This window comes from Cynocephalus volans, chromosome 12, assembly GCF_027409185.1.
Source record: "Cynocephalus volans isolate mCynVol1 chromosome 12, mCynVol1.pri, whole genome shotgun sequence".
Classification (NCBI taxonomy): Eukaryota; Metazoa; Chordata; class Mammalia; order Dermoptera; family Cynocephalidae; genus Cynocephalus; species Cynocephalus volans.
In genome coordinates this window covers 9,403,601-9,416,509 of record NC_084471.1, presented here as the reverse complement: position 1 = coordinate 9,416,509, position 12,909 = coordinate 9,403,601, and the positions used below count along the sequence as shown (strand labels likewise).

At 53.0% G+C, this 12,909-nt stretch overlaps 1 protein-coding gene across 2 annotated transcripts in view; it reads right to left on the bottom strand.

The window, feature by feature from the left end:
• The window catches only part of RANGAP1 (Ran GTPase activating protein 1), a 28,774-nt gene that overhangs the window by 3,036 nt on the left and 12,829 nt on the right, over window positions 1-12,909 (bottom strand). For both annotated transcript variants that reach the window (XM_063074750.1, XM_063074749.1), the window contains exons 5-13: window positions 12,234-12,413; window positions 9,189-9,323; window positions 6,730-6,888; window positions 5,210-5,323; window positions 4,682-4,781; window positions 4,515-4,599; window positions 3,478-3,649; window positions 2,352-2,471; window positions 1,073-1,175 (exon numbers count right to left, since the gene is read on the bottom strand). In XM_063074750.1, coding sequence (XP_062930820.1) covers window positions 1,073-1,175; window positions 2,352-2,471; window positions 3,478-3,649; window positions 4,515-4,599; window positions 4,682-4,781; window positions 5,210-5,323; window positions 6,730-6,888; window positions 9,189-9,323; window positions 12,234-12,413 — 1,168 coding nt within the window. The remainder of the gene's footprint in view (window positions 1-1,072; window positions 1,176-2,351; window positions 2,472-3,477; window positions 3,650-4,514; window positions 4,600-4,681; window positions 4,782-5,209; window positions 5,324-6,729; window positions 6,889-9,188; window positions 9,324-12,233; window positions 12,414-12,909) is intronic.

The window sequence follows — 12,909 nt, the reverse complement described above, 5'->3', positions numbered from 1 at the left end:
GAGTCACAGGTACCAGACTGCAGGGCTAGTTAGCATGGGGGCCAGGGCTGAATCTACCAGCCGTGACACCTTGGCCCTTCCCTATCCTGGCTTCATGTGTAAAATGGGTGTGGGGACAACACCCACCATGCCCTCCTGACACAGTGGTAGAGATTTAGGGAGGCAGACCACCATTGTGGGAGGTCTCAGATATTTTAGCAAGGCAAGGGGACCTGCAGGGACTGTGCTAGGCTGTTCTGAAACAGAATTCAGGCAGCTTGTTCCCACAAACGCTCATGGGGTGGGCTCTCAGGGAGCAGAGCCAAGATTCCCACGTGGCCCTCACCTCCTTCCCAGCCTCGCTTCCCACTGAACCACCCGCCCCAACAGCGCCCACAGCGTGCCAATCCACACGCGTTTCTACTCCCTTCTCTCCTTTTCCATGAATATGCCCCTCCTCTGCAGGGCCCTTCTTCTCCTCTCTGCCTAGCCAATTCTGCTGCACACTGAGAGGCTCAGTCACACAAATGGTGACGAGGTGGGAAGTGACAGGTGCTGGAATGGAGGAAACTGAAAGAACAGGGTGGAGAGAAGGTTGTGACAGGGCTTGAGGGAGTTGGACCAGAGTTCCCAGGAAGCCCTGTGAATGATACAGGGAAGCAAGTGTCCCCTGTGCAGAGGACCTCCAAGTGGAAGGGACCACATGTGCAAAGGCTCCAAAGAAGGGACAAAGGTTCAGCTCTTACCACCCCCCTCCCTGACAGGACTGCATCTACCGGGCCTTGTGGAGGTGACTATCTGGCCTTCCTAGATAGAGGGGTCACCTGCACTGCACACCACCTGGCCTGAGTTCTAACTGTATATGGCTATATGGCTTTGAGACAGGCTTCAGTTTCCCAGGTGCAAAATACAAACAGGCATTTGGCTTGTTCCATGGCAGGACCACGCCAAGAACCTGAGAAGGATAGGCCACAGTGGCTGAGGAGCAGTTCCTACAATAGCGCTGGAGCAGAGGAATCATAATAACCATAAATAAATGTCATCTGTGGCCATGAGCTTCAAAGGGGAATGAGCCGCCAGCCCTCCTCGTTACCTACTGCATCCTGCACTGCTGTCCTTACTGTGGCTTCGTCCTTGAACACAGACGACACCTTCAGGAAGGCAGAGACCACCTTCTCCGGGTCAGACGTGTCAGTCTGAGGACACAGAGACAATGGCTGGTCACCAGGGGCCAGACCCCCAGGGCCTGGCACACAGAGATGTGCCTGGGCTCTGCTGTGGGCTAGAAGAGGCCTTGGCAATATGCGGGCCCCTGGTGAGCAAGGCCAGGGCCTGTTTCCCCCCGTGCTGTCCCCTGAGTCTGGCTTGGGCATGGCAGGTGTGCAGCATGTAGAGTGAATGAATACATGAATGAATATGCGTTAAAACTCATTATCCCTGAGACCCTGCTCTTATAATCTAACCTAAATAATTCAGGATGGAGATGGTATTCATGTGCAAGGAAACTTACCTCAACTTCACCAACAACAGAAAAAAGTGGAAAAAATGTAAATATCCAAATATCCAGAAACACTCATTGGAATAAAGGGCATGAAAAGAGTTTTAGTGACATAGGAAAATGATGAATGGTGTTCAGTGAAAATGGTAGGACACCAAATGCTTTATATCATATAATCTATCATGTTAAAAAAAAAAGAATATGGACAAAACTAAAAGGAAATCACAGGGAAGATGGAGGTGGCTGGGGCAGTGTTTAGAGAAAAAAATGGAAATCAGCCAAAATGTCAAGCCAACTCTGAGTGTGCTCTCTGAGGCTCAATCTTCTCATCTATAAAGTAAGAGAAACAGGGTCCACACTTCGTGTTTCCAAGAGAGTTAAATAAAATCATGCCAGGCAGCAAATAGGTGCTCAATAATCATCTCTGAATGAACCAACCAACCAACCAACTAACCAGCCAGCCAGCCAGCCAGCGAGGCTGGAGCAAGGGCAGCCTCCCTGCAATAAGCCTGTGACCTCCAAAGGGGCTGGGGAGTTGTTCTAGAAGCAGCTGGGCCTACAGAACATGCACAGAGAAGCCTGGGTGTGGGTGTGCATGTGCGAGAGAGTCTTAAGGAAATTCTCTAACTCCAGCCTTCGTAGGATGTGGCTGGCTGCCCTTCCTGTAGTGGGGCACCGGACATCTGTGACCCTTGGAGGTTGACAGATACATGCTCATTTCCATGTGTTTGCAGTTAAAAACAACAACAGTGGCAGGCCACGCTCCCTGTCCCCAGCGACAGTGTCCCTCCCAAGCCCCTGAGCTCTGCCTGTTCCTCTGCTCTGGCAGCCTCAGAGGCTACAGCAAGCACAGGTTTGGAGGTGCTAGCGTTACCTGCTGGGCTATCAGCACAGAACTCTTGGGCCCGAGGCGCAGCAGCTTCTCTGGAGAGGGGAAGGCCAGGAAGGTAGAGATGTCAGCAGGAGGTGGGGAGGACAGCACGGGAGCTGGCTCCTGAGAACAGCAGCACAGGTGGCTCTGTATGCACAATTCCTAACCCCATACTCCTCGCCCTGCTGGGACCCTTCCCACACCCAGAATAACCACCCCCAACTCCAGCCAGTCAAGACTCAAAGTCCAGAATTTTCCTCCCACTCAGTGGCAGTTCCCCAAAGGGTGGGGCCCCATAGACGCTGGCACCAGCTGGCTTCCAGTCCAGGAGCCTTTGGGATGGGGGACAAGCTACCACCCTAGGACTCCAAAAGCCTGGTATGGCCAAGTGGATCCTGACCATGACATGCAATGCCCTAGACACGAGGCATGTGGGGGCTAGAGCAGACCCCACAGAACTAGAGTCCAGCTGGGGTAAGCACAGCCAGTGAGCACAGAGGCGCCTAGAGAAAACTCAGAACTGGGAAGTGCCCAGCCATGGGTTCAACTGCTTCCACACACCAGACAAGCGGCCCGATTCAACACGAGTATGGGGAGTCCTTGTCCAACCCAAACATCTCCAGGAGCTTTATTTGGGAATCTGAGAGGGAATCTGAATAAATGAACTGGGGGCACGGCAGCCTCCTGGCCAGGCACGGGACACCAAGTGCACAAGCTGGGTCATGGCTCCAGCCACCATCTCAGGAATGAGGGGGCTGGCTGCCCCCACGGGTCACCAAGATAATCCACTGGTGGGTGGGGAAAAAAATAGAATTTCTATTTATGCTTATTTTTTACGCTGTTCTTTTAGAAATATTTATGTATGTCTTATAATACACATAATGCTGCAGCATTATGTATGTTATAATCATTTTATGATTTGTAAAGGAATAAACATATCTATACTGTGGTAAATAAAAAATACAGAGAAATACTACTACACTGGGATAGTTTTCTTTTTTTACTCAGGAGGGTACAATCAAAAACGTTTGCAGCTACTGTGCTTAAAGACACTCCTGTTGTGAAGACGTCTCAGGATTTCACATTCAGGAGACCAGGGCCCCGATCCTGCAAACCACAAGGAACTCACCCCCTTGTTAGGGTCCAGAATCTTCCTCGAAGGCGTGGGTGGCTCCTCCCCCTGCCTGTGCTGCTGCGGGTCCTCTTCCTCCTCCTCCTCCTCCTCTTCTTCCTCCTCCTCCTCCTCTTCCTCTTCTCCTTCCTCCTCCTCCTCTTCCTCGTCATCCTCACCCTCATCATCACTGCAGAGAAGAGCTGGCTAAAGCAGACCCTCCCTACCCAGTGGCCCATGCTGGCTCAGAGGCCTGGACCAGAGACCCCAGCTAGGCGGGAAGGGAGCACCTCCTCCTGGGGCAGGGGCCTGTGGATCACCAGAGAGCACGTCCTTCAGTTTCCAACACCCAGGGAAGCCCATGCTGTGGACACAGAAGAATCAGGTCTTGTCCCTGTCTCAAAGAAGCCCCTGGTCCCACGGGGAGACAGAGTGAAGGGAGAAGACGATGGCAGCTGGGGCCCAGAGCCTGGCAAGGATAGGTCCAGGCTGAGATACCGGGGCAGGGCCAGTCACACCGTGCTGACCACAGGAAGCTACGGGTGTGGGAGGAGGGCGAGGTGGGCTGTCCCTGTCCTGGGAGGAAGACTGTTCATCTCCCCTGGACTGTGGGCCTCTGAGGTTCAGCCCCCCATCCCCAGCAGCAGTGCAGGGCCTGACACTGAGGAGACAGAACTGAGTGTCTGGTATATGAATGAAGTCAACTCAGAAATCCGAGGGGCAGAGGGAGCCGGGTGCTGACAGCACCGACACTCATACAAAAGGTTTATTCCCATGAGTCAGAAACGTTGAATGTCTTTTTTTTGTGTGTGTGGCTGGCCAGTACGGGGATCCGAACCTGTGACTTTGGTGTTATAAGGCTGTGCTCTAACCAACTGAGCTAACTGGCCAACCCCTGAAACCTTAATTGTCTTGTCCTCGTATCCCTAATGTCTAGTGCAGAGCCTGGCACATAATAGGAACTCAACCAACACTTGTTAAATGAATAAAGTAGGAACAAATGAAGGAATGGCTTGATCCCTGACCTCCTGGGCCACACACCTGGAGTTCCCTACCTGAGGGACGCCAGCACCTTGGCCATGTTGAAGCCATCCAGCACCTCCTGAAGCTGCTCACAGCCTTCTTCTCCCAGGGCGTTGCCTGCTCATGGGGGAGGGAAGGGAGGTCAGGAGGGGCACCAGGTCCAGTCCAGCAGGTCTGGGCCGAGGCTATCCCACCCTACCATTGAGGTCCAGCTTCTCCAGCTCAGTCTTGTCTGCCATGGCCTCAGCAACAGCCAGGGCAGCATCTCTCTTGATTTCACAGAATGACAAGTTCAGCTCCTAAAAACAAGAGGAAGGAGTGGAGGCAGGTGGAAACTTGGGGCAGGAGACCAGGTCCTACTCTCAAGCCTGTTTCCCCACGTGAGGGTAAGGCAGACTCTGTCCTCCAGATTGGGCAAAGGGGGTGGGAAGAATAACATCAACAATAGAAACCATACCACGTACCCACCGATGTGCCCAGTACTAAGTATGTTTACTTCAATGTACATCACTCCTTTCCTCCCATTTTATAAATGAAGCTCTGAGAGATCAGAAGACTTACACAAAATCACAGGGGCAAGAAGTGGAGCAGCTGGGATATGGACCCAGGTCCACCTGCCTTCAGACCACAACCCTCTGCCCCCCAACGCCACCAAGCACGGGCAGTAACCCTGAGTGTGGGGAAGCCTGGAGCCCAGAGGGAAGATGGCAGGTGGCCAGGCTGGCACCTTCAGCTTGGGCAGGCCCCCGCAGACAGCATCTGCAATGGCAATGGCACCCTTGGAGCGCACCAGGCAGTCTCCAAAATTGATCACCTCCACCTGCCGCAAGGTCTTCAGGGTCTGCAAGGAGGAAGCAAGGGTCCAGAGTGAGAGTGCAGGCCTCTGCAAGCCCGTGTCAAATACCACACACCGCCCTCTTCTGTATCCTGGTCTGGGCTGTCTGTATCTAATCTGCTCTCTTGTCACCTCCCTGGCCTCCAAGCACCTGGCTAACCCCCTTCCACCATATTCCGCATGTTACAGCCAGAACTCTTCCTGAAGCACAAATCTAATTACATCACACCACTGCTTAAAACCCTCCATGGCTCCCTATTACTTATTGGAGAAACTCTCAAGGAGTTAGCAAGGCTACAGGGTCTTGCCTCCCTCTCATCTCTTTCATCCCTCAAACACACCTTGAACCCTGGTCATTTTACACCAGGACCAATCAAGCAAGGCTCCTTCTGGAGTCTCTGAGCCTTCCACATGCTGTTGATGCTTCTGCTAAAACAGCCCTTCTCATTTTTGTTTTGGGCAGCTGGCCGGTACAGGGATCATACCCTGGATCTTGGTGATAACAGCACCACACCCTAACCAACTGAGCTAATTGGCCAGCCCAGAAATACTCTCTCTTTGCCCACACAAAGTTCCCTGACCTGTACAACTTAACCAAAATGGGACTTCTTCCAGGAAGCCTGCCCTAAGTCTGATGAACCTATACTATGTGCTCCCCAGCAGTTGTACACATCTCTACACCTATAGCAGACCTAGCATTTTCTGGGTCCATGGAGCTCTCCCCACCCAGAGGCCCCAGCATCCAGGCAGCCACTGCGTTCAGATGCCTGTACTATCACTGATCAGGGGCTTCCTTCCCTCCTTGAATTACAGTCTACTAGAAGGCAGGGTCTTTGACTCAACCCTACGTGCCTGCACTTGGTACAAAGCGAGGCACTAAACAGCTGTTGAATCAATCAGCGAGGAAAACAGACGGGGCTGGAGCAGCCTTCTCCCATGCAGCCTGAGAACGGAACCAGCGCCAATAGCAGGGGGTTGCACAGGGGCAGCTCAGCATGAAGGTAGCACAAACACTCAGAGCTGCCCAAGAAAGGCATAGGCTGCCTTATGACATGTGAGCCTGTCTGGATGCATTCAAATGAGCTGGACCAGGGCTGGCCCGTGGCTCACTTGGGAGAGTGCAGTGCTGATAACACCAAAGCCACGGGTTTGGATCCCTATATAGGGATGGCCGGTTAGCTTACTTCAGAGAGCATGGTGCTGACAACACCAAGTCAAGGGTTAAGATCCTCTTACCAGTCATCTTTTAAAAAAGAAATTAATTAATTATTTTTTTAAAAAATGAGCTGGACCCATGCGGCACACACCAGGTGGGCAGAGCAGCCACCTGCCAGTGAACTGCCAGTTCACTGCAAAGGCAGCGCCAGACCCTGTCTCCCAGGGCCCTGACCTGGCCCTGCCACACGCCTTACCTCAGCCATGGCTACAGCACCCCTTTCAGTGAAGGTATTGTCATTCAGGTTGATGACCCGCAACAGGGGGTTGATAGCAAAAGCCTGGGCCAGGGCAGTGACGCCAGGGTGATTGATCCCATTCTGTGGCATGTGGACCTCTTCCAGAGTCCCAATGATCTGTGTGAGCAGGAGGGAAAGAGTGGAGAGATGGGCTCCCGAGTGCCACTGACATCCAGGAGGCAGGAGAGCAGCAGCACACATCAGGCATGGGGAGGGGCAGCCATCAGCATTGGGCAAGGGGCTTGTCTGTGGGTTTTTGGGCACGGATCTCAAAGCACACTTTTGAGCATGGCTGCACCTGATCCTCTCCACAACCGCATGAGGGAGACCTACGTGGGATTAGGATCCCCACCAGAAAGAGAAGACTAGGGATCAGAGAGGCTAAGTGACTTGCCCACGGTCACACAGCTGTGAAGTAGGAGGCCTAGAACTAGAACATAGATTTCTTAGTCTGGTGTCTGCACTGTGGGGACCCGGATTCTGGCAGTCAGGCATGGTCCTTCTCTGGATAATGCAGTTCCACCTGACCTTTCCTTCCTGGGGCCCTCCTACACTATCGGCACAATATAACCAGCATTCTACATGCCATGTCCTTTTTGGGGGATGAGGAGGTTCTACCCTGATGCACCTGGCCTTTTTCATCCTGGCCTTTGACATCTCACTCTTTCTGCCTGGAAACACTGTCTCCGTATTTGTTGGCATTTTCCTGACAGGGTAACTCATACGCTCTTAACATTCTACAGCTCTCGTTTTGGACACTCCCCCAAAAGGCTTCCTGGATTCCCCAGCCAGGGTTCAGTGCTCTTCCTCTGTGCAGCAGAGCACCCGGTTCTATCATGGCATTCTTTATCATGGAGTTCAAAGCCTAGATTCTTGTCTGCACCGCATCAGCCCCTGAGCTCTTGAGGAGAGTCCCACGTCCCAGTCTCCACTGCTACGAGGGATTGAGGATAGGCCTGGCCAAACTGTGCTGAGGCACCTTTAGCTGTCCCTGGGCACTCAGAGTCATAAATATAGGAAGACCAACTGAGGCGCATTACAGGCCAGGGCTTCTTAACAATTTCTGTGCCATGGGCCCTTCGGGCAGTCTGGTGAAGCCTCTGGATCCCCTCCTGAGAAAAATGTTTTTAAATTTTAAAATAAATTATACAGAATTACAAATGAAATCAATTCAATTGGAAGTTATCAAAACATTTAGGGGAAAAAAACCCAAATGTATGCTATAGTAATATATGTATTTTTTATAAACACCCTGAATAACAAGATCTAGGGGCAGGTCTGTGATCACTGTAACTTTGACAAAGTGTGCAGCAGACATCTCTACATGTCTGAAGCAAGTATAATCTGATATAAAACACCCAATTTCTAGTGGTGAGAAAGTCACAGGAATTTTTAATGCTGCTGAGCTTTATTGTCTACATTCACAATTTAAGGTCATACAATATTTTAGCTATTTTAGGGATAACAATGATGCAATATTCCCCCCATCTATGTTCATTGACTCCCTGAATTCTATCCAGACTGGGGGGACCCCGGGTTAAGACCCCATTCTCACCATACCAGAGAACAACTTACAAAGGTTCAGTATGACCACAGCATACCCCCAGTTCCCAGTGCTCCAAGGACAGCAGCGAGTCCCCCTCCAACTCCAGAGGAGGCGGCAAGGGCTCCCCTGCAGCCAGGGGTCCAAGGAGACACAGGTAGATATCTACAATATCCATGCCCCACTGAGGTGGGTGAGGAGCCTTTCAAGGTAGCTTCAGCAAAGAGGCCACTCTCAGAGGCAGGACTGGAGGGGATGTTACTTTGGCCTGGGTATGGTTAATGCTGCTAGAATGTTTGCCAAAGAAAACATTTAAATTAAGAGAAGAGGGGGACAGACCCCAAAGTTCCCAGTCCTGAGGTGTGGCCCTCTCCTGCAGCTCACCATCAGGGACTCAGCAGTGTCCAGAGGGGATGGGGAGAGGATGAAAGTGGGGACAAGTTCTCCTGAGAGCACTTCATCTGTCACCTGGGCCTCTTGGCTGCTCCTGCCTGTCTCCCTATTGCAAGGGCAGTCTGATATGTTCCTTCCCCGTGCCCCCTACGCTGGGGAGCATGCCAGGCTACAGTCAGCACACACACTTCTTGCACCAGCACTTCTGAGCCTGGCAGATGGCATGCCCTGATCAGAGCAGCCTGCCCTGCCTGAAGCTTTGCAGGGAGCTGCTGCCAACTCACCTGAGGCGGTAAATCACACACCTTTCCAGGCACGCACGATGGGAGTTCTGGCCCACCTAAGGGTGAGCTAACAGGCTCAGAGAGTGGAAGCCACTTGCCCCAGGGCCCTCAGCACTGGGATTCATATCCAAGACTGTAGACCTGCTAGGCCTGGCCCACCCAGTGCCTGGTGGGGCAGGATGGACAGAACCACTCACCCCAAAAGCTTCTGCCAAGGCAGTGGCTCCGTCATTCTCTAGACGGTTTCTCCCAGCCACAAAGACCTTCAGGGCTAGCGGCTTGCCTTGGGCACTGGATTTCCGGTGACACTCAGTCAGAGCCGCTGCCAGGATCTGTGGGGAAAGGTAAGGGGTACTGGCTGTGGGCAAGAGGCCCTTCTCCCAGCAGGGCAGCCAGTTCCTCTGAACAGCTATTCGACATCCCATGCCACCCACAAGGGGACACAGAACTGCTAAAAGCACCATGGTCACAACACATATGTGTACCCAACTTTACAGTTTACAAAGGGCTTTTACATCTGCTACTTTGTGTGTCACAGGCTGTGGAGTTTAGTTTCACTTTCAAGAAAGGGAGACCAAGGCCTACAGAGAAAAGGGAGAGATCAACACTGAGTGGACGATCTTTAAGCCAGGTCCAGGGGAGGGACTTCCCACTTAGCTCACTTGACTGTCACAAGCCCTCTGCTAGGTGCGATCACCAAGATTACCATTTTCCAGCTAAAGAAGCTCGGGTTCAGAGAGGGACAGAAACCTTCCCATGGTGACTAAGCAAGTGATAGACTTGAGCAGAGCCCAAATCTTCCAGCTTCTCTTCCATGCTCCACAACACCCATGGGAGCTGGCTGGTGAGACCAGGGCCCAGCTGCCCCTGTCTGATACTGACTGTGCCCAGGCCAGCCAGGCACAGGTGGGCTCCACCTGCAGGGGATAAAAACCTAAAACCCAGCTTGCCCTGTTCTCAGTATGGTGCCAGGGGGTAGCTTCTATATCCTGTTACACCAACAGGCAATGCATTTCAAAACACTGATTGGTTGGTGGGAATCAGAGCCCATGGTAAACACAACATAAAAGATTCACAAGTGCTTGTAGGAGAGAAATAACACTTACAGAGCACCTACTAGGTCCTGAGCACTCTCAGCAAGCAAGGTATTTTCACATGTTCTTGTTTCAACCTCAAAACTAGCCTGGGGTGGGCCGGCCCGTGGCTCACTCGGTAGAGTGCGGTGCTGATAACACCAAGGCCCCGGGTTCGGATCCCATATACGGATGGCCGGTTCGCTCACTGGCTGAGTGTGGTGCTGACAACACCAAGTCAAGGGTTAAGATCCCCTTACCGGTCATCTTTAAAAAAAAAAAAAACAAAAAAAAACAAAAAAAAAACTAGCCTGGGAGACATGTGGTACTGGCCTTACTTTACAAACGAGGAAGCTGAGGCTCAGGGAGGTAAATGACTTGGCTAAGGTCACAGAACAAACACTCAGCAGAGCAGCAAATGGCAGGCAGGTTGGCCTGACTCCTGTCTTAAGACTACACAGCTGTTCTGGAGGAATGTAAGGGCCACCCACCTGCCTGACTCCATGGTGGTAATGGTAGGTTGTGTGTAGGCTCAGTGCAGAGGCACTGAGCTGCTGCTGCAGACCAGCCTCTGAGGAATCTTCTCAGAGGTGGCAACCAACTGTGTTAGCTCACCCCCATTCTCCCTGATTCCCCTCTGGGGTCACCATGGTGAAGGCCTTAGCTCCTGCAGGAGTCCAACTTGGAGACACATTCTGGGTGGAGACTTCCCAAGCACAGGACCACATGCACATTCCCCGCCAAATCCTCTGGGCCCCTCCTATTCCCATGGGGTGTGGCACACTCTTACTACCTGGAGAGACAGATTCCAAAGGACCTGCAGGCCTTGGTTAGATACCCAGACCTTGGCATCTGCAGCTCCGAGGAGGGGAGGTTGGCAAGGCCAGGACCCGGAGGCCTTATCCAATCAGGGGTGAGGGAGGCAACAGAGCTACAAGTCAAATTCCAGGGTGAGCTGGTCTGTCAGGGAGGTCCCTGGCCTGGGGTTCAAACTCTCTGCTTCCCCGAGTCATCCCGCCCACTGAGCCTTATTTTCCTGGCACTGCCATGTGGTAGAAGTAACAAGATGGAAGGAAAACCAGAGCACTTTACAACAGTGTCTCCAGCTCTCCCAGCACATCCCACTCACTCCAGGTCAGGCTGCACCTGTTTTCTGTGCTGCTGTGAACACTTTCATGATATCTTAACACATGGACAGCTTATTGCCCAATTAGACCAAGTGGAAGGCTGGCTGAGACAGGCACAGCATGCCCCTGCTCTCCCTCCCAGGGGCAGAGGGCGACAGGGACCCTGAAGGTGGGAGCACGCTGGCTGCTCAGCCTGGGCAGCACAAGCCTCACACGGCTCCTCTTACTGCTCAGAATGGAACCTCGTGGGTGACGGCTCCAGTTCCACAGCCGTCCCTCACTAGCTATGTGATCCACTCAACCTCCACCTCTAAGCCCAAGTTTACTCATGTGGAAACATGGGGTAGTAGCTCCACCCACCTTTCAGTGTGGGTGGGAAATCAAGGTAACACATATAATACATCTTCAAAAAGATGTCCCCAATCGCTATTAGTTCCTTGTGTCCCAGCCCTTTTCTCCCCTCAGTCAAAATGTGTGTGTGGCGGCAGGGAGCAGACTAGTACTCAGCATCTCTCAGCTGTGGGTCTAGAGGAGCCAGGAAGAACCTAGAAGAGAACAGTGAGGGCTGGCCCCCCAACCCCCAGTGCAGGCTCTGGGCAGCACCCCAGGAAAGGCCCTGTCCAGGAATCAAGGGGAGCTGGGTCCACATCACCCCCAGGGACACATTTGTCTTTCCGGTTCCCATCCTCCATGTGCCCCAGGCCTCGCCCTGGCTCTGCCAGCTGGTCTGAGGGTGCGGTGAGTGCAGGAATGCCCTAAGCCCTGTGTTCTGCAGAGTAGCAGGTCAGAGCGGGCATGCAGCAGCACTGCCACTGCGTTGCCAAGCCAACGCCACCACTGGGATGGTTGCTTGGCAACCCCACCCTCACCAACTCTTCTCCCCACTGGCCATAGGCTGCTGCCTTTGAGGCCCTTCTCCTTTGAAGAGAAAAATGACAGGCCAATGATCCCAAGATGGCAATGAGTGAGGGCAGGAGCACAGACTCCAGACAGACGTGGATGCAGCAGGGACTACTGGGGTGGGGGGGCGCGCCATACTCACCTTGCCACCACCGATGCCCATGCCACAGTTGTTGAGCTTGAGCTCATGCAGGGTGAAGCAGGCTGAGCTCTTGAGCAGGACCTCGAAGCCTTGCACACCATCAGGCCCAAACGCATTGTCACTTAGGTCCAGCTCCACCAGCTGGGCCCCAGCTGTGATGAGTCCCTCCCCTAGTGAAATCTGGGCACAGAGGGAATTCAAGTTAGTTTCACAGACACCTACCAGGTGCTGCTTCTGTGCCAGGCCCAGTCCCACCTTCATCTGGCATCCAGGCTAGAGGGGAACCGGCACAGACACAGACCTTTTCAGTACAGAGTTTTCCTTATTATACACCCAAGACTGTAAACCCTGCAGAGGGAGTGGGACCTGTGGGGGGGGGGGGGCAGGTCTGAGAAGGCTCCCTCTAGGAGGTGACATCTGAGCTCAGTATGGATGAGAATTGGCCAGTTGACATAAGAAGATTCCAGGCAGCAGTAAAAACATGAGCAGAGAGAGCTGAGCACCAAGCAGCATGCTGTGCGCATGGGGGCAAGCAGTCAGCAGACCCCAGAAGAGACGAGGCACAGGCTGTGGCTGGAAGGGAAGTGAGGGGTCAAATCAGGCAGGAGCCTTGAACACCGGGCCAGGAACTGTGAACGTGAGCCTGACAGCAACAGGCTCAGGAGGTGGCTGAGGG